The 22,227-nt window shown below is 35.8% G+C and overlaps 1 protein-coding gene across 1 annotated transcript in view; it reads right to left on the bottom strand.

The window, feature by feature from the left end:
* Positions 1-22,227, bottom strand: part of LOC311299655 (uncharacterized protein) — a 424,501-nt gene that overhangs the window by 4,354 nt on the left and 397,920 nt on the right. The window contains exons 5-23 of the mRNA XM_084423370.1: positions 21,558-21,878; positions 20,541-20,861; positions 19,318-19,629; positions 17,584-17,895; positions 16,376-16,687; positions 15,150-15,461; positions 13,916-14,236; positions 12,915-13,226; positions 11,691-12,002; positions 10,464-10,784; positions 9,253-9,564; positions 8,032-8,343; positions 6,826-7,137; positions 5,393-5,713; positions 4,391-4,702; positions 3,160-3,480; positions 1,952-2,263; positions 730-1,050; positions 7-327 (exon numbers count right to left, since the gene is read on the bottom strand). Coding sequence (XP_084279496.1) covers positions 7-327; positions 730-1,050; positions 1,952-2,263; positions 3,160-3,480; positions 4,391-4,702; positions 5,393-5,713; positions 6,826-7,137; positions 8,032-8,343; positions 9,253-9,564; positions 10,464-10,784; positions 11,691-12,002; positions 12,915-13,226; positions 13,916-14,236; positions 15,150-15,461; positions 16,376-16,687; positions 17,584-17,895; positions 19,318-19,629; positions 20,541-20,861; positions 21,558-21,878 — 6,000 coding nt within the window. The remainder of the gene's footprint in view (positions 1-6; positions 328-729; positions 1,051-1,951; positions 2,264-3,159; positions 3,481-4,390; positions 4,703-5,392; positions 5,714-6,825; positions 7,138-8,031; positions 8,344-9,252; positions 9,565-10,463; positions 10,785-11,690; positions 12,003-12,914; positions 13,227-13,915; positions 14,237-15,149; positions 15,462-16,375; positions 16,688-17,583; positions 17,896-19,317; positions 19,630-20,540; positions 20,862-21,557; positions 21,879-22,227) is intronic.

The raw sequence follows: 22,227 nt of genomic DNA, 5'->3' as shown, positions 1-22,227 counted from the left end.
ACTTACCTCCTTTATCAAAATGGATCTCCTGCTTGATTTCTCTGTTATTATTTGTGTCATGGATGGTGCAGGTGACTATTTCTCCATCAAACCATGTCTTTTTATCAATGGTGACATTGTGGATTCTCATAAACAGTGAATTGTCAGTAAAGACATTTCCTGGTATGATATTCTCACTAGATACAGGTCCATTCTTCACTGTGCATGACACTGAAGCTTCTTGCACTGTCTTTTGTACATCTCCAGAAACAACAGCTTCCAAAACAACTTTATCATACACAAATAGTTCTCTCTCAATTGGTGGCTTCAGCATCAGTGTGAGTTTAGCTACAAGGGAGTAAGAAAGAAAATAATGACTTCATGTGTTCCTTGGGATTTGTCTATATCTGTGAATTGGTATCAGTTTAAAATAATGTATATCTGTGTGAATTTGAAATAGAAGTTAGTTCATCACAACAGCAAGCAGGTTCATTGGCATTCAATAATTCAACTAATGATTTGACAAAACTAAAAGATTGTTCTAAAATGTCTCTTCAAACATGAGCCTCCTCAAAGAAAATCATCATAATCTTGACCCAAAAGCAATACAGAGATGTAATTTACCTGGTGGGACTATATCAACAGCAATATCGCTGCAGTCTTGCATAGAAGCTCAGACATGCAACAGATTTAGAGAGAGGTAAACATCTTGAATAAAGAAACATTCACAGGCCTCAAGAGAAAACATACCTGTATATTGGGCCTCTCTGACTTCATTTCCAGCCTTGTGCACGAACTCGCACTTAATTTTGACGTCTGTGTTCTTCAATGTGTCGGCACTGATTTGAAAAATGCTTGTGGCACTATACAAGGTTACTGAGGCATTCTTCTCACTTGTGTCATAGGTGTCTATCGCATTTTTCACCTCCTTACCATCCAGAAACCACTTAAACAAGTATGCTTTAGGCGAAAACTGCCGGGCTAAACACAAGAAGGTTGCTGTCCCACTCTCTAACTCCTTAAGTGTAGGTTGTGTTAAGACGACAGTTGCAGGCTGATCTGGCGGTGGAGCTGGCAACATACAGGAGAAAGCAGAGAGAACATGAAAAGCAAGAAAATGCTTGCTTTTTCTCAAAATGTAATGATTCAATTTTCTATTATGTATTTTTAATCACATTTTCTTTAGGGTGACTTGTAACATCTTGTCCAGGGACTACGGATGAAAAATAGCCTTTGGCTAATTCTGGTACATTTACAGGATGTTTTTATTAATGTACAATGTCCCTGTCAAACTAAATAAAAAAATAATTAAAACAAATGGTGCAACATGCTTTATTAGGCAAAGCACACAGATGCTCTTGAGTTTGAACGTCAATGTTAAATGTTGTAGCCTATATTTATATTTAACTTATTATTCTTTTCTTTTTCCTTTATCTTTTGTTTATAAAACAAGAAGAAATCTCATATGCCATTGTTTTCCCTGGCATGAGGTCAGAGAAAAGTATTTCTAAAGGACTAAGCATATTATGTACTTTTCTGTTCTAATGTTTTTTAGATCTTTAGCCTTGCTGTTCTCAGCTAGTGTAAAACATTTACTGTCATTAGACTTTGATAAAGGACAACTCCTTGACATGCACAAAAATATAAAAGCAGGTTCATTAAAAAAGTTCAATCAGTGATTTGACAAAACTAAAAGATTGTTCTAAAATGTCTCTTCAAACATGAGCCTCCTCAAAGAAAATCATCAATCTTGACCCAACAGCAATACAATAGAGAGGGACACATGAAGTAGCTACATTGTCAAATGTAAAATGTTAGACATTTCAGGGATGTAACTTGGACAATATCAACAGCAATATTGCTGCAGTCTTGCATAGAAGCTATGTACAAAAATCAGACATGCAACAGATTTAGAGAGAGGTAAACATCTTATGAATAATGAAACATTCACAATCCTCAAGAGAAAACATACCTGTATATTGGGCCTCTCTGACTTGCTTTCCCATCTTGTGGTCGAACTCGCACTTAATATTGACGTCTTTGTTCTTCAATGTGTCGGCACTGATTTGAAAAATGCTTGTGGCACTATACAAGGTTACTGAGGCATTCTTCTCACTTGTTTCACGGGTGTCTATCGCATTTTTCACCTCATCATCCTGAAACCACTTCAACGAGTATGTTTTAGGTGAAAACTGCCAGGCTGAACACGAGAAGGATGCTGTCCCACTCTCTAACTCCTTTTCTGTAGGTACTGTTAAGACGACAGTTGCAGGCTGATCTGGAACTGGCAACATACAGGAGAAAGCAGAGAGAACATGAAAAGCAAGAAAATGCTTTTTCTCAAAATGTAATGATTCAATTTTCTATTATGTATTTTTGATCACATTTTCTTTAGGGTGACTTGTAACATCTTGTCCAGGGACTACGGATGAAAAATAGCCTTTGGCTAATTCTGGTACATTTACAGGAATGTTTTTATTAATGTACAATGTCCCTGTCAAACTAAATAAAAAAATAAAATAAAAATGGTGCAACATGCTTTATTAGGCAAAGCACACAGATGCTCTTGAGCTTGAACCTCAATGTTAAATGTTGTAGCCTATATTTATATTTAACTTATTATTCTTTTCTTTTTCCTTTATCTTTTGTTTATAAAACAAGAAGAAATCTCATATGCCATTGTTTTCCCTGGCATGAGGTCAGAGAAAAGTATTTCTAAAGGACTAAGCATATTATGTACTTTTCTGTTCTAATGTTTTTTAGATCTATAGCCTTGCTGTTCTCAGCTAGTGTAAAACATTTACTGTCATTAGACTTTGATAAAGGACAACTCCTTGACATGCACAAAAATATAAAAGCAGGTTCATTAAAAAAGTTCAATCAGTGATTTGACAAAACTAAAAGATTGTTCTAAAATGTCTCTTCAAACATGAGCCTCCTCAAAGAAAATCATCAATCTTGACCCAACAGCAATACAATAGAGAGGGACACATGAAGTAGCTACATTGTCAAATGTAAAATGTTAGACATTTCCGGGATGTAACTTGGACTATATCAACAGCAATATTGCTGCAGTCTTGCATAGAAGCTATGTACAAAAATCAGACATGCAACAGATTTAGAGAGAGGTAAACATCTTATTAATAATGAAACATTCACAGGCCTCAAGAGAAAACATACCTGTATATTGGGCCTCTCTGACTTGCTTTCCCATCTTGTGGTCGAACTCGCACTTAACTTTGACGTCTGTGTTCGTCCATTTGTCGGCACTGATTTGAAAAATGCTTGTGGCACTATACAAGGTTACTGAGGCATTCTTCTCACTTGTGTCATAGGTGTCTATCGCATTTTTCACCTCCTTACCATCCAGAAACCACTTCAACGAGTATGCTTTAGGCGAAAACTGCCGGGCTGAACACGAGAAGGATGCTGTCCCACTCTCTAACTCCTTTTTTGTAGGTTCTGTTAAGACGACAGTTGCAGGCTGATCTGGCGGTGGAGCTGGCAACATACAGGAGAAAGCAGAGAGGACATGAAAAGCAAGAAAATGCTTGCTTTTTCTCAAAATGAAATGATTCAATTTTCTATTATGTATTTTTAATCACATTTTCTTTAGGGTGACTTGTAACATCTTGTCCAGGGACTACGGATGAAAAATAGCCTTTGGCTAATTCTGGTACATTTACAGGAATGTTTTTATTAATGTACAATGTCCCTGCCAAACTAAATAAAAATATATATAAAAAAATAAAAAAAATGGTGCAACATGCTTTATTAGGCAAAGCACACAGATGCTCTTGAGCTTGAACGTCAATGTGAAATGTTGTAGCCTATATTTATATTTAACTTATTATTCTTTTGTTTTTCCTTTATCTTTTGTTTATAAAACAAGAAGAAATCTCATATGCCATTGTTTTCCCTGGCATGAGGTCAGAGAAAAGTATTTCTAAAGGACTAAGCATATTATGTACTTTTCTGTTCTAATGTTTTTTAGATCTTTAGCCTTGCTGTTCTCAGCTAGTGTAAAACATTTACTGTCATTAGACTTTGATAAAGGACAACTGCTTGACATGCACAAAAATATAAAAGCAGGTTCATTAAAAAAGTTCAATCAGTGATTTGACAAAACTAAAAGATTGTTCTAAAATGTCTCTTCAAACATGAGCCTCCTCAAAGAAAATCATCAATCTTGACCCAACAGCAATACAATAGAGAGGGACACATGAAGTAGCTACATTGTCAAATGTAAAATGTTAGACATTTCAGGGATGTAACTTGGACTATATCAACAGCAATATTGCTGCAGTCTTGCATAGAAGCTATGTACAAAAATCAGACATGCAACAGATTTAGAGAGAGGTAAACATCTTATGAATAATGAAACATTCACAGGCCTCAAGAGAAAACATACCTGTATATTGGGCCTCACTGACTTGCTTTCCCATCTTGTGGTCGAACTCGCACTTAATATTGACGTCTTTGTTCTTCAATGTGTCGGCACTGATTTGAAAAATGCTTGTGGCACTATACAAGGTTACTGAGGCATTCTTCTCACTTGTTTCACGGGTGTCTATCGCATTTTTCACCTCATCATCCTGAAACCACTTCAACGAGTATGTTTTAGGCGAAAACTGCCGGGCTGAACACGAGAAGGATGCTGTCCCACTCTCTAACTCCTTTTCTGTAGGTCTTGTTAAGACGACAGTTGCAGGCTGATCTGGAACTGGCAACATACAGGAGAAAGCAGAGAGAACATGAAAAGCAAGAAAATGCTTGCTTTTTCTCAAAATGTAATGATTCAATTTTCTATTATGTATTTTTGATCACATTTTCTTTAGGGTGACTTGTAACATCTTGTCCAGGGACTACGGATGAAAAATAGCCTTTGGCTAATTCTGGTACATTTACAGGATGTTTTTATTAATGTACAATGTCCCTGTCAAACTAAATAAAAAAAATATATAAAAAATGGTGCAACATGCTTTATTAGGCAAAGCACACAGATGCTCTTGAGTTTGAACGTCAATGTTAAATGTTGTAGCCTATATTTATATTGAACTTATTATTTTTTTCTTTTTCCTTTATCTTTTGTTTATAAAACAAGAAGAAATCTCATATGCCATTGTTTTCCCTGGCATGAGGTCAGAGAAAAGTATTTCTAAAGGAGCCTCCTCAAAGAAAATCATCAATCTTGACCCAACAGCAATACAATAGAGAGGGACACATGAAGTAGCTACATTGTCAAATGTAAAATGTTAGACATTTCAGGGATGTAACTTGGACTATATCAACAGCAATATTGCTGCAGTCTTGCATAGAATCTATGTACAAAAATCAGACATGCAACAGATTTAGAGAGAGGTAAACATCTTATGAATAATGAAACATTCACAGGCCTCAAGAGAAAACATACCTGTATATTGGGCCTCTCTGACTTGCTTTCCCATCTTGTGGTTGAACTCGCACTTAACTTTGACGTCTGTGTTCGTCCATTTGTCGGCACTGATTTGAAAAATGCTTGTGGCACTATACAAGGTTACTGAGGCATTCTTCTCACTTGTGTCATAGGTGTCTATCGCATTTTTCACCTCCTTACCATCCAGAAACCACTTAAACGAGTATGTTTTAGGCGAAAACTGCCGGGCTGAACACGAGAAGGATGCTGTCCCACGCTCTAACTCCTTTTTTGTAGGTTCTGTTAAGACGACAGTTGCAGGCTGATCTGGCGGTGGAACTGGCAACATACAGGAGAAAGCAGAGAGAACATGAAAAGCAAGAAAATGCTTGCTTTTTCTCAAAATGTAATGATTAAATTTTCTATTATGTATTTTTGATCACATTTTCTTTAGGGTGACTTGTAACATCTTGTCCAGGGACTACGGATGAAAAATAGCCTTTGGCTAATTCTGGTACATTTACAGGAATGTTTTTATTAATGTACAATGTCCCTGTCAAACTAAGTAAAAATATATATATATAAAAAAAAAAAAATGGTGCAACATGCTTTATTAGGCAAAGCACACAGATGCTCTTGAGCTTGAACGTCAATGTTAAATGTTGTAGCCTATATTTATATTTAACTTATTATTTTTTTCTTTTTCCTTTATCTTTTGTTTATAAAACAAGAAGAAATCTCATATGCCATTGTATTCCCTGGCATGAGGTCAGAGAAAAGTATTTCTAAAGGACTAAACATATTATGTACTTTTCTGTTCTAATGTTTTTTAGATTTATACACTGTAAAAAATTTGTAACACTCCCAAATCAAAAATTTCAATTGACCGATAACATCTAAATTTTTCAATTGGCCCAAGTGAAATTCTGTAAATTCTAAAATTAAATGTACAGATTTTCACTTGGGCCAATTGAAAAATGTAGATGTTATCGGTCAATTGAAATTTTTGATTTGGGAGTGTTACAAATTTTTTACAGTGTAGCCTTGCTGTTCTCAGCTAGTGTAAAACATTTACTGTCATTAGACTTTGATAAAGGACAACTCCTTGACATGCACAAAAATATAAAAGCAGGTTCATTAAAAAAGTTCAATCAGTGATTTGACAAAACTAAAAGATTGTTCTAAAATGTCTCTTCAAACATGAGCCTCCTCAAAGAAAATCATCAATCTTGACCCAACAGCAATACAATAGAGAGGGACACATGAAGTAGCTACATTGTCAAATGTAAAATGTTAGACATTTCAGGGATGTAACTTGGACTATATCAACAGCAATATTGCTGCAGTCTTGCATAGAAGCTATGTACAAAAATCAGACATGCAACAGATTTAGAGAGAGGTAAACATCTTATGAATAATGAAACATTCACAGGCCTCAAGAGAAAACATACCTGTATATTGGGCCTCTCTGACTTGCTTTCCCATCTTGTGGTCGAACTCGCACTTAATATTGACGTCTTTGTTCTTCAATGTGTCGGCACTGATTTGAAAAATGCTTGTGGCACTATACAAGGTTACTGAGGCATTCTTCTCACTTGTTTCACGGGTGTCTATCGCATTTTTCACCTCATCATCCTGAAACCACTTCAACGAGTATGTTTTAGGCGAAAACTGCCAGGCTGAACACGAGAAGGATGCTGTCCCACTCTCTAACTCCTTTTCTGTAGGTACTGTTAAGACGACAGTTGCAGGCTGATCTGGAACTGGCAACATACAGGAGAAAGCAGAGAGAACATGAAAAGCAAGAAAATGCTTTTTCTCAAAATGTAATGATTACATTTTTATTATGTATTTTTAATCACATTTTCTTTAGGGTGACTTGTAACATCTTGTCCAGGGACTACGGATGAAAAATAGCCTTTGGCTAATTCTGGTACATTTACAGGATGTTTTTATTAATGTACAATGTCCCTGTCAAACTAAATAAAAAAATATATAAAAAATGGTGCAACATGCTTTATTAGGCAAAGCACACAGATGCTCTTGAGTTTGAACGTCAATGTTAAATGTTGTAGCCTATATTTATATTTAACTTATTATTTTTTGATTTTTCCTTTATCTTTTGTTTATAAAACAAGAAGAAATCTCATATGCCATTGTTTTCCCTGGCATGAGGTCAGAGAAAAGTATTTCTAAAGGACTAAGCATATTATGTACTTTTCTGTTCTAATGTTTTTTAGATCTTTAGCCTTGCTGTTCTCAGCTAGTGTAAAACATTTACTGTCATTAGACTTTGATAAAGGACAACTCCTTGACATGCACAAAAATATAAAAGCAGGTTCATTAAAAAAGTTCAATCAATGATTTGACAAAACTAAAAGATTGTTCTAAAATGTCTCTTCAAACATGAGCCTCCTCAAAGAAAATCATCAATCTTGACCCAACAGCAATACAATAGAGAGGGACACATGAAGTAGCTACATTGTCAAATGTAAAATGTTAGACATTTCAGGGATGTAACTTGGACTATATCAACAGCAATATTGCTGCAGTCTTGCATAGAAGCTATGTACAAAAATCAGACATGCAACAGATTTAGAGAGAGGTAAACATCTTATTAATAATGAAACATTCACAGGCCTCAAGAGAAAACATACCTGTATATTGGGCCTCTCTGACTTGCTTTCCCATCTTGTGGTCGAACTCGCACTTAACTTTGACGTCTGTGTTCGTCCATTTGTCGGCACTGATTTGAAAAATGCTTGTGGCACTATACAAGGTTACTGAGGCATTCTTCTCACTTGTGTCATAGGTGTCTATCGCATTTTTCACCTCCTTACCATCCAGAAACCACTTCAACGAGTATGCTTTAGGCGAAAACTGCCGGGCTGAACACGAGAAGGATGCTGTCCCAATCTCTAACTCCTTTTTTGTAGGTTCTGTTAAGACGACAGTTGCAGGCTGTGGAGCTGGCAACATACAGGAGAAAGCAGAGAGAACATGAAAAGCAAGAAAATGCTTGCTTTTTCTCAAAATGTAATGATTCAATTTTCTATTATGTATTTTTAATCACATTTTCTTTAGGGTGACTTGTAACATCTTGTCCAGGGACTACGGATGAAAAATAGCCTTTGGCTAATTCTGGTACATTTACAGGAATGTTTTTATTAATGTACAATGTCCCTGTCAAACTAAGTAAAAAAAATAAAACAAAATAAAACAAATGGTGCAACATGCTTTATTAGGCAAAGCACACAGATGCTCTTGAGTTTGAACGTCAATGTTAAATGTTGTAGCCTATATTTATATTTAACTTATTATTTTTTTCTTTTTCCTTTATCTTTTGTTTATAAAACAAGAAGAAATCTCATATGCCATTGTTTTCCCTGGCATGAGGTCAGAGAAAAGTATTTCTAAAGGACTAAGCATATTATGTACTTTTCTGTTCTAATGTTTTTTAGATCTTTAGCCTTGCTGTTCTCAGCTAGTGTAAAACATTTACTGTCATTATACTTTGATAAAGGACAACTCCTTGACATGCACAAAAATATAAAAGCAGGTTCATTAAAAAAGTTCAATCAGTGATTTGACAAAACTAAAAGATTGTTCTAAAATGTCTCTTCAAACATGAGCCTCCTCAAAGAAAATCATCAATCTTGACCCAACAGCAATACAATAGAGAGGGACACATGAAGTAGCTACATTGTCAAATGTAAAATGTTAGATATTTCAGGGATGTAACTTGGACAATATCAACAGCAATATTGCTGCAGTCTTGCATAGAAGCTATGTACAAAAATCAGACATGCAACAGATTTAGAGAGAGGTAAACATCTTATGAATAATGAAACATTCACAGGCCTCAAGAGAAAACATACCTGTATATTGGGCCTCTCTGACTTGCTTTCCCATCTTGTGGTCGAACTCGCACTTAATATTGACGTCTTTGTTCTTCAATGTGTCGGCACTGATTTGAAAAATGCTTGTGGCACTATACAAGGTTACTGAGGCATTCTTCTCACTTGTTTCACGGGTGTTTATCGCATTTTTCACCTCATCATCCTGAAACCACTTCAACGAGTATGTTTTAGGCGAAAACTGCCGGGCTAAACACGAGAAGGATGCTGTCCCACTCTCTAACTCCTTTTCTGTAGGTCTTGTTAAGACGACAGTTGCAGGCTGATGTGGAACTGGCAACATACAGGAGAAAGCAGAGAGGACATGAAAAGCAAGAAAATGCTTTTTCTCAAAATGTAATGATTCAATTTTCTATTATGTATTTTTAATCACATTTTCTTTAGGGTGACTTGTAACATCTTGTCCAGGGACTACGGATGAAAAATAGCCTTTGGCTAATTCTGGTACATTTACAGGATGTTTTTATTAATGTACAATGTCCCTGTCAAACTAAATAAAAAAAATATATAAAAAATGGTGCAACATGCTTTATTAGGCAAAGCACACAGATGCTCTTGAGTTTGAACGTCAATGTTAAATGTTGTAGCCTATATTTATATTTAACTTATTATTTTCTTTTTCTTTTTCCTTTATCTTTTGTTTATAAAACAAGAAGAAATCTCATATGCCATTGTTTTCCCTGGCATGAGGTCAGAGAAAAGTATTTCTAAAGGACTAAGCATATTATGTACTTTTCTGTTCTAATGTTTTATAGATCTTTAGCCTTGCTGTTCTCAGCTAGTGTAAAACATTTACTGTCATTAGACTTTGATAAAGGACAACTGCTTGACATGCACAAAAATATAAAAGCAGGTTCATTAAAAAAGTTCAATCAGTGATTTGACAAAACTAAAAGATTGTTCTAAAATGTCTCTTCAAACATGAGCCTCCTCAAAGAAAATCATCAATCTTGACCCAACAGCAATACAATAGAGAGGGACACATGAAGTAGCTACATTGTCAAATGTAAAATGTTAGACATTTCAGGGATGTAACTTGGACTATATCAACAGCAATATTGCTGCAGTCTTGCATAGAAACTATGTACAAAAATCAGACATGCAACAGATTTAGAGAGAGGTAAACATCTTATGAATAATGAAACATTCACAATCCTCAAGAGAAAACATACCTGTATATTGGGCCTCTCTGACTTGCTTTCCCATCTTGTGGTCGAACTCGCACTTAACTTTGACGTCTGTGTTCGTCCATTTGTCGGCACTGATTTGAAAAATGCTTGTGGCACTATACAAGGTTACTGAGGCATTCTTCTCACTTGTGTCATAGGTGTCTATCGCATTTTTCACCTCCTTACCATCCAAAAACCACTTCAACGAGTATGTTTTAGGTGAAAACTGCCGGGCTGAACACGAGAAGGATGCTGTCCCACTCTCTAACTCCTTTTTTGTAGTTTCTGTTAAGACGACAGTTGCAGGCTGATCTGGCGGTGGAGCTGGCAACATACAGGAGAAAGCAGAGAGAACATGAAAAGCAAGAAAATGCTTGCTTTTTCTCAAAATGTAATGATTCAATTTTCTATTATGTATTTTTAATCACATTTTCTTTAGGGTGACTTGTAACATCTTGTCCAGGGACTACGGATGAAAAATAGCCTTTGGCTAATTCTGGTACATTTACAGGAATGTTTTTATTAATGTACAATGTCCCTGTCAAACTAAATAAAAAAAAATAAAAAAATAAAACAAATGGTGCAACATGCTTTATTAGGCAAAGCACACAGATGCTCTTGAGCTTGAACCTCAATGTTAAATGTTGTAGCCTATATTTATATTTAACGTATTTTTTTTCTTTTTCCTTTATCTTTTGTTTATAAAACAAGAAGAAATCTCATATGCCATTGTTTTCCCTGGCATGAGGTCAGAGAAAAGTATTTCTAAAGGACTAAGCATATTATGTACTTTTCTGTTCTAATGTTTTTTAGATCTTTAGCCTTGCTGTTCTCAGCTAGTGTAAAACATTTACTGTCATTAGACTTTGATAAAGGACAACTCCTTGACATGCACAAAAATATAAAAGCAGGTTCATTAAAAAAGTTCAATCAGTGATTTGACAAAACTAAAAGATTGTTCTAAAATGTCTCTTCAAACATGAGCCTCCTCAAAGAAAATCATCAATCTTGACCCAACAGCAATACAATAGAGAGGGACACATGAAGTAGCTACATTGTCAAATGTAAAATGTTAGACATTTCAGGGATGTAACTTGGACTATATCAACAGCAATATTGCTGCAGTCTTGCATAGAAGCTATGTACAAAAATCAGACATGCAACAGATTTAGAGAGAGGTAAACATCTTATGAATAATGAAACATTCACAGGCCTCAAGAGAAAACATACCTGTATATTGGGCCTCTCTGACTTGCTTTCCCATCTTGTGGTCGAACTCGCACTTAATATTGACGTCTTTGTTCTTCAATGTGTCGGCACTGATTTGAAAAATGCTTGTGGCACTATACAAGGTTACTGAGGCATTCTTCTCACTTGTTTCACGGGTGTCTATCGCATTTTTCACCTCATCATCCTGAAACCACTTCAACGAGTATGTTTTAGGCGAAAACTGCCGGGCTGAACACGAGAAGGATGCTGTCCCACTCTCTAACTCCTTTTCTGTAGGTCTTGTTAAGACGACAGTTGCAGGCTGATCTGGAACTGGCAACATACAGGAGAAAGCAGAGAGAACATGAAAAGCAAGAAAATGCTTTTTCTCAAAATGTAATGATTCAATTTTCTATTATGTATTTTTGATCACATTTTCTTTAGGGTGACTTGTAACATCTTGTCCAGGGACTACGGATGAAAAATAGCCTTTGGCTAATTCTGGTACATTTACAGGAATGTTTTTATTAATGTACAATGTCCCTGTCAAACTAAGTAAAAAAATACATACAAATAAATAAATAAAACAAATGGTGCAACATGCTTTATTAGGCAAAGCACACAGATGCTCTTGAGTTTGAACGTCAATGTTAAATGTTGTAGCCTATATTTATATTTAACTTATTATTTTTTTCTTTTTCCTTTATCTTTTGTTTATAAAACAAGAAGAAATCTCATATGCCATTGTTTTCCCTGGCATGAGGTCAGCGGAAAGTCTTTCTAAAGGACTAAGCATATTATGTACTTTTCTGTTCTAATGTTTTTTAGATCTTTAGCCTTGCTGTTCTCAGCTAGTGTAAAACATTTACTGTCATTAGACTTTGATAAAGGACAACTGCTTGACATGCACAAAAATATAAAAGCAGGTTCATTAAAAAAGTTCAATCAGTGATTTGACAAAACTAAAAGATTGTTCTAAAATGTCTCTTCAAACATGAGCCTCCTCAAAGAAAATCATCAATCTTGACCCAACAGCAATACAATAGAGAGGGACACATGAAGTAGCTACATTGTCAAATGTAAAATGTTAGACATTTCAGGGATGTAACTTGGACAATATCAACAGCAATATTGCTGCAGTCTTGCATAGAAGCTATGTACAAAAATCAGACATGCAACAGATTTAGAGAGAGGTAAACATCTTATGAATAATGAAACATTCACAGGCCTCAAGAGAAAACATACCTGTATATTGGGCCTCTCTGACTTGCTTTCCCATCTTGTGGTCGAACTCGCACTTAATATTGACGTCTTTGTTCTTCAATGTGTCGGCACTGATTTGAAAAATGCTTGTGGCACTATACAAGGTTACTGAGGCATTCTTCTCACTTGTTTCACGGGTGTTTATCGCATTTTTCACCTCATCATCCTGAAACCACTTCAACGAGTATGCTTTAGGTGAAAACTGCCGGGCTGAACACGAGAAGGATGCTGTCCCATTCTCTAACTCCTTTTCTGTAGGTCTTGTTAAGACGACAGTTGCAGGCTGATGTGGAACTGGCAACATACAGGAGAAAACAGAGAGAACATGAAAAGCAAGAAAATGCTTGCTTTTTCTCAAAATGTAATGATTAAATTTTCTATTATGTATTTTTAATCACATTTTCTTTAGGGTGACTTGTAACATCTTGTCCAGGGACTACGGATGAAAAATAGCCTTTGGCTAATTCTGGTACATTTACAGGATGTTTTTATTAATGTACAATGTCCCTGTCAAACTAAATAAAAAAATATATAAAAAATGGTGCAACATGCTTTATTAGGCAAAGCACACAGATGCTCTTGAGTTTGAACGTCAATGTTAAATGTTGTAGCCTATATTTATATTGAACTTATTATTTTTTTCTTTTTCCTTTATCTTTTGTTTATAAAACAAGAAGAAATCTCATATGCCATTGTTTTCCCTGGCATGAGGTCAGAGAAAAGTATTTCTAAAGGAGCCTCCTCAAAGAAAATCATCAATCTTGACCCAACAGCAATACAATAGAGAGGGACACATGAAGTAGCTACATTGTCAAATGTAAAATGTTAGACATTTCAGGGATGTAACTTGGACTATATCAACAGCAATATTGCTGCAGTCTTGCATAGAATCTATGTACAAAAATCAGACATGCAACAGATTTAGAGAGAGGTAAACATCTTATTAATAATGAAACATTCACAGGCCTCAAGAGAAAACATACCTGTATATTGGGCCTCTCTGACTTGCTTTCCCATCTTGTGGTCGAACTCGCACTTAACTTTGACGTCTGTGTTCGTCCATTTGTCGGCACTGATTTGAAAAATGCTTGTGGCACTATACAAGGTTACTGAGGCATTCTTCTCACTTGTGTCATAGGTGTCTATCGCATTTTTCACCTCCTTACCATCCAGAAACCACTTAAACGAGTATGCTTTAGGCGAAAACTGCCGGGCTGAACACGAGAAGGATGCTGTCCCACTCTCTAACTCCTTTTTTGTAGTTTCTGTTAAGACGACAGTTGCAGGCTGATCTGGCGGTGGAGCTGGCAACATACAGGAGAAAGCAGAGAGAACATGAAAAGCAAGAAAATGCTTGCTTTTCTCAAAATGTAATGATTAAATTTTCTATTATGTATTTTTAATCACATTTTCTTTAGGGTGACTTGTAACATCTTGTCCAGGGACTACGGATGAAAAATAGCCTTTGGCTAATTCTGGTACATTTACAGGAATGTTTTTATTAATGTACAATGTCCCTGTCAAACTAAATAAAAAAAAAATTAATAAAAAAAAAATGGTGCAACATGCTTTATTAGGCAAAGCACACAGATGCTCTTGAGCTTGAACGTCAATGTTAAATGTTGTAGCCTATATTTATATTTAACTTATTATTTTTTTCTTTTTCCTTTATCTTTTGTTTATAAAACAAGAAGAAATCTCATATGCCATTGTTTTCCCTGGCATGGGGTCAGAGAAAAGTATTTCTAAAGGACTAAGCATATTATGTACTTTTCTGTTCTAATGTTTTTTAGATCTTTAGCCTTGCTGTTCTCAGCTAGTGTAAAACATTTACTGTCATTAGACTTTGATAAAGGACAACTCCTTGACATGCACAAAAATATAAAAGCAGGTTCATTAAAAAAGTTCAATCAATGATTTGACAAAACTAAAAGATTGTTCTAAAATGTCTCTTCAAACATGAGCCTCCTCAAAGAAAATCATCAATCTTGGTTCTTGACCCAACAGCAATACAATAGAGAGGGACACATGAAGTAGCTACATTGTCAAATGTAAAATGTTAGATATTTCAGGGATGTAACTTGGACAATATCAACAGCAATATTGCTGCAGTCTTGCATAGAAGCTATGTACAAAAATCAGATATGCAACAGATTTAGAGAGAGGTAAACATCTTATGAATAATGAAACATTCACAGGCCTCAAGAGAAAACATACCTGTATATTGGGCCTCTCTGACTTGCTTTCCCATCTTGTGGTCGAACTCGCACTTAATATTGACGTCTTTGTTCTTCAATGTGTCGGCACTGATTTGAAAAATGCTTGTGGCACTATACAAGGTTACTGAGGCATTCTTCTCACTTGTTTCACGGGTGTCTATCGCATTTTTAACCTCATCATCCAGAAACCACTTCAACGAGTATGTTTTAGGCGAAAACTGCCGGGCTGAACACGAGAAGGATGCTGTCCCATTCTCTAACTCCTTTTCTGTAGGTACTGTTAAGACGACAGTTGCAGGCTGATCTGGAACTGGCAACATACAGGAGAAAGCAGAGAGAACATGAAAAGCAAGAAAATGCTTGCTTTTTCTCAAAATGTAATGATTCAATTTTCTATTATGTATTTTTGATCACATTTTCTTTAGGGTGACTTGTAACATCTTGTCCAGGGACTACGGATGAAAAATAGCCTTTGGCTAATTCTGGTACATTTACAGGAATGTTTTTATTAATGTACAATGTCCCTGTCAAACTAAGTAAAAAAATACATACAAATAAATAAATAAAACAAATGGTGCAACATGCTTTATTAGGCAAAGCACACAGATGCTCTTGAGTTTGAACGTCAATGTTAAATGTTGTAGCCTATTTATATTGAACTTATTATTTTTTTCTTTTTCCTTTATCTTTTGTTTATAAAACAAGAAGAAATCTCATATGCCATTGTTTTCCCTGGCATGAGGTCAGAGAAAAGTATTTCTAAAGGACTAAGCATATTATGTACTTTTCTGTTCTAATGTTTTTTAGATCTTTAGCCTTGCTGTTCTCAGCTAGTGTAAAACATTTACTGTCATTAGACTTTGATAAAGGACAACTCCTTGACATGCACAAAAATATAAAAGCAGGTTCATTAAAAAAGTTCAATCAGTGATTTGACAAAACTAAAAGATTGTTCTAAAATGTCTCTTCAAACATGAGCCTCCTCAAAGAAAATCATCAATCTTGACCCAACAGCAATACAATAGAGAGGGACACATGAAGTAGCTACATTGTCAAATGTAAAATGTTAGACATTTCAGGGATGTAACTTGGACTATATCAACAGCAATATCGCTGCAGTCTTGCATAGAAGCTATGTACAAAAATCAGACATGCAACAGATTTAGAGAGAGGTAAACATCTTATGAATAATGAAACATTCACAATCCTCAAGAGAAAACATACCTGTATATTGGGCCTCTCTGACTTGCTTTCCCATCTTGTGGTCGAACTCGCACTTAACTTTGACGTCTGTGTTCGTCCATTTGTCGGCACTGATTTGAAAAATGCTTATGGCACTATACAAGGTTACTGAGGCATTCTTCTCACTTGTGACATAGGTGTCTATCGCATTTTTCACCTCCTTACCATCCAGAAACCACTTAAACGAGTATGTTTTAGGTGAAAACTGCCGGGCTGAACACGAGAAGGATGCTGTCCCATTCTCTAACTCCTTTTTTGTAGGTTCTGTTAAGACGACAGTTGCAGGCTGTGGAACTGGCAACATACAGGAGAAAGCAGAGAGAACATGAAAAGCAAGAAAATGCTTTTTCTCAAAATGTAATGATTCAATTTTCTATTATGTATTTTTAATCACATTTTCTTTAGGGTGACTTGTAACATCTTGTCCAGGGACTACGGATGAAAAATAGCCTTTGGCTAATTCTGGTACATTTACAGGAATGTTTTTATTAATGTACAATGTCCCTGTCAAACTAAATAAAAAAATAAAATAAAAATGGTGCAACATGCTTTATTAGGCAAAGCACACAGATGCTCTTGAGTTTGAACGTCAATGTTAAATGTTGTAGCCTATATTTATATTTAACTTATTATTCTTTTCTTTTTCCTTTATCTTTTGTTTATAAAACAAGAAGAAATCTCATATGCCATTGTTTTCCCTGGCATGAGGTCAGAGAAAAGTATTTCTAAAGGACTAAGCATATTATGTACTTTTCTGTTCTAATGTTTTTTAGATCTTTAGCCTTGCTGTTCTCAGCTAGTGTAAAACATTTACTGTCATTAGACTTTGATAAAGGACAACTCCTTGACATGCACAAAAATATAAAAGCAGGTTCATTAAAAAAGTTCAATCAGTGATTTGACAAAACTAAAAGATTGTTCTAAAATGTCTCTTCAAACATGAGCCTCCTCAAAGAAAATCATCAATCTTGACCCAACAGCAATACAATAGAGAGGGACACATGAAGTAGCTACATTGTCAAATGTAAAATGTTAGACATTTCAGGGATGTAACTTGGACAATATCAACAGCAATATTGCTGCAGTCTTGCATAGAAGCTATGTACAAAAATCAGACATGCAACAGATTTAGAGAGAGGTAAACATCTTATGAATAATGAAACATTCACAATCCTCAAGAGAAAACATACCTGTATATTGGGCCTCTCTGACTTGCTTTCCCATCTTGTGGTCGAACTCGCACTTAATATTGACGTCTTTGTTCTTCAATGTGTCGGCACTGATTTGAAAAATGCTTGTGGCACTATACAAGGTTACTGAGGCATTCTTCTCACTTGTTTCACGGGTGTTTATCGCATTTTTAACCTCATCATCCTGAAACCACTTCAACGAGTATGTTTTAGGCGAAAACTGCCGGGCTGAACACGAGAAGGATGCTGTCCCACTCTCTAACTCCTTTTCTGTAGGTACTGTTAAGACGACAGTTGCAGGCTGATCTGGAACTGGCAACATACAGGAGAAAGCAGAGAGAACATGAAAAGCAAGAAAATGCTTGCTTTTTCTCAAAATGTAATGATTCAATTTTCTATTATGTATTTTTGATCACATTTTCTTTAGGGTGACTTGTAACATCTTGTCCAGGGACTACGGATGAAAAATAGCCTTTGGCTAATTCTGGTACATTTACAGGAATGTTTTTATTAATGTACAATGTCCCTGTCAAACTAAATAAAAAACTAAAATAAAAAATAAAACAAATGGTGCAACATGCTTTATTAGGCAAAGCACACAGATGCTCTTGAGTTTGACCGTCAATGTTAAATGTTGTAGCCTATATTTATATTTAACTTTTTTTTTATTTTATTTTTTTTATCTTTTGTTTATAAAACAAGAAGAAATCTCATATGCCATTGTTTTCCCTGGCATGAGGTCAGAGAAAAGTATTTCTAAAGGACTAAGCATATTATGTACTTTTCTGTTCTAATGTTTTTTAGATCTATAGCCTTGCTGTTCTCAGCTAGTGTAAAACATTTACTGTCATTATACTTTGATAAAGGACAACTCCTTGACATGCACAAAAATATAAAAGCAGGTTCATTAAAAAAGTTCAATCAGTGATTTGACAAAAATTGAGCGTCAGCGTTAGTTCTGGCAGGCCAAGTAGTCAAGACGCTGCTAATGCTGTTTGCTAACAACACTGTCCCGTCAGCTGATCTGCTCCAGCTGAGCTGCATTAGCTCATTAACTCCCCTCGCTGCTCAATGGCCAAAGCTCAAACAAGGCGCCCTATTTAAAGCACATTCAGTTTGCTTATACATGTTTGCTGCTTGCTTCTGCTGCCCGCCACCTCCTCCTTATCCATAACTTGGCATTTGCTTTATGTCATGTTGCTTGCTCTGTTCACAGGGGGATATTTTAGCTCTCATAGTCCTAAACTGTGTGAGCGTTCCCTAATGCTGCTGCTGCTGCTGTCCTCTGACTCTCTGCTATTTCATGGTGCTCATGAAAGGTCAGAGGACTCCCTGAACAGAGCCATACCGCCAAATTTCAATTCAGGAACATCAACTTGTTTGCAATCTATTCAATACAAATTCTTTATTTTTATTGTCTGTGTGTTCTTGACTTAATGGACCTGACAGAACTAAAAGATTGTTCTAAAATGTCTCTTCAAACATGAGCCTCCTCAAAGAAAATCATCAATCTTGACCCAACAGCAATACAATAGAGAGGGACACATGAAGTAGCTACATTGTCAAATGTAAAATGTTAGACATTTCAGGGATGTAACTTGGACTATATCAACAGCAATATTGCTGCAGTCTTGCATAGAAGCTATGTACAAAAATCAGACATGCAACAGATTTAGAGAGAGGTAAACATCTTATGAATAAAGAAACATTCACAATCCTCAAGAGAAAACATACCTGTATATTGGGCCTCTCTGACTTGCTTTCCCATCTTGTGGTCGAAATCGCACTTAACTTTTACGTCTGTGTCCGTCCATTTGTCGGCACTGATTTGAAAAATGCTTGTGGCACTATACAAGGTTACTGAGGCATTCTTCTCACTTGTGTCATAGGTGTCTATCGCATTTTTCACCTCCTTACCATCCAGAAACCACTTCAACGAGTATGTTTTAGGCGAAAACTGCCGGGCTGAACACGAGAAGGATGCTGTCCCACGCTCTAACTCCTTTTTTGTAGGTTCTGTTAAGACGACAGTTGCAGGCTGTGGAACTGGCAACATACAGGAGAAAGCAGAGAGAACATGAAAAGCAAGAAAATGCTTTTTCTCAAAATGTAATGATTCAATTTTCTATTATGTATTTTTAATCACATTTTCTTTAGGGTGACTTGTAACATCTTGTCCAGGGACTACGGATGAAAAATAGCCTTTGGCTAATTCTGGTACATTTACAGGATGTTTTTATTAATGTACAATGTCCCTGTCAAACTAAATAAAAAAAAATAAAAAAATAAAAAAATAAAAAAAATGGTGCAACATGCTTTATTAGGCAAAGCACACAGATGCTCTTGAGCTTGAACGTCAATGTTAAATGTTGTAGCCTATATTTATATTTAACTTATTATTCTTTTGTTTTTCCTTTATCTTTTGTTTATAAAACAAGAAGAAATCTCATATGCCATTGTTTTCCCTGGCATGAGGTCAGAGAAAAGTATTTCTAAAGGACTAAGCATATTATGTACTTTTCTGTTCTAATGTTTTTTAGATCTTTAGCCTTGCTGTTCTCAGCTAGTGTAAAACATTTACTGTCATTAGACTTTGATAAAGGACAACTGCTTGACATGCACAAAAATATAAAAGCAGGTTCATTAAAAAAGTTCAATCAGTGATTTGACAAAACTAAAAGATTGTTCTAAAATGTCTCTTCAAACATGAGCCTCCTCAAAGAAAATCATCAATCTTGACCCAACAGCAATACAATAGAGAGGGACACATGAAGTAGCTACATTGTCAAATGTAAAATGTTAGACATTTCAGGGATGTAACTTGGACAATATCAACAGCAATATTACTGCAGTCTTGCATAGAAGCTATGTACAAAAATCAGACATGCAACAGATTTAGAAAGAGGTAAACATCTTATGAATAATGAAACATTCACAGGCCTCAAGAGAAAACATACCTGTATATTGGGCCTCTCTGACTTGCTTTCCCATCTTGTGGTCGAACTCGCACTTAATATTGACGTCTTTGTTCTTCAATGTGTAGACACTGATTTGAAAAATGCTTGTGGCACTATACAAGGTTACTGAGGCATTCTTCTCACTTGTTTCACGGGTGTGTATCGCATTTTTCACCTCCTTACCATCCAGAAACCACTTAAACGAGTATGCTTTAGGCGAAAACTGCCGGGCTGAACACGAGAAGGATGCTGTCCCACTCTCTAACTCCTTAAGTGTAGGTTCTGTTAAGACGACAGTTGCAGGCTGATCTGGCGGTGGAGCTGGCAACATACAGGAGAAAGCAGAGAGAACATGAAAAGCAAGAAAATGCTTGCTTTTCTCAAAATGTAATGATTCAATTTTCTATTATGTATTTTTAATCACATTTTCTTTAGGGTGACTTGTAACATCTTGTCCAGGGACTACGGATGAAAAATAGCCTTTGGCTAATTCTGGTACATTTACAGGAATGTTTTTATTAATGTACAATGTCCCTGTCAAACTAAATAAATAAAAAAAAAAAAAAAAAAAAATGGTGCAACATGCTTTATTAGGCAAAGCACACAGATGCTCTTGAGCTTGAACGTCAATGTTAAATGTTGTAGCCTATATTTATATTTAACTTATTATTTTTTTCTTTTTCCTTTATCTTTTGTTTATAAAACAAGAAGAAATCTCATATGCCATTGTTTTCCCTGGCATGAGGTCAGAGAAAAGTATTTCTAAAGGAGCCTCCTCAAAGAAAATCATCAATCTTGACCCAACAGCAATACAATAGAGAGGGACACATGAAGTAGCTACATTGTCAAATGTAAAATGTTAGACATTTCAGGGATGTAACTTGGACTATATCAACAGCAATATTGCTGCAGTCTTGCATAGAAGCTATGTACAAAAATCAGACATGCAACAGATTTAGAGAGAGGTAAACATCTTATGAATAATGAAACATTCACAGGCCTCAAGAGAAAACATACCTGTATATTGGGCCTCTCTGACTTGCTTTCCCATCTTGTGGTCGAACTCGCACTTAATATTGACGTCTTTGTTCTTCAATGTGTCGGCACTGATTTGAAAAATGCTTGTGGCACTATACAAGGTTACTGAGGCATTCTTCTCACTTGTTTCACGGGTGTGTATCGCATTTTTCACCTCCTTACCATCCAGAAACCACTTAAACGAGTATGCTTTAGGCGAAAACTGCCGGGCTGAACACGAGAAGGATGCTGTCCCACTCTCTAACTCCTTTTCTGTAGGTCTTGTTAAGACGACAGTTGCAGGCTGATCTGGCGGTGGAGCTGGCAACATACAGGAGAAAGCAGAGAGAACATGAAAAGCAAGAAAATGCTTGCTTTTCTCAAAATGTAATGATTCAATTTTCTATTATGTATTTTTAATCACATTTTCTTTAGGGTGACTTGTAACATCTTGTCCAGGGACTACGGATGAAAAATAGCCTTTGGCTAATTCTGGTACATTTACAGGAATGTTTTTATTAATGTACAATGTCCCTGTCAAACTAAGTAAAAAAATACATACAAATAAATAAATAAAACAAATGGTGCAACATGTTTTATTAGGCAAAGCACACAGATGCTCTTGAGTTTGAACGTCAATGTTAAATGTTGTAGCCTATATTTATATTTA

Source organism: Rutilus rutilus, assembly GCF_951802725.1.
Source record: "Rutilus rutilus genome assembly, chromosome: 1".
In the NCBI taxonomy this organism is placed as follows: domain Eukaryota; kingdom Metazoa; phylum Chordata; class Actinopteri; order Cypriniformes; family Leuciscidae; genus Rutilus; species Rutilus rutilus.
The sequence above is the reverse complement of the archived record's forward strand: the minus strand, read 5'-3'. Positions and strand labels throughout refer to the sequence as shown.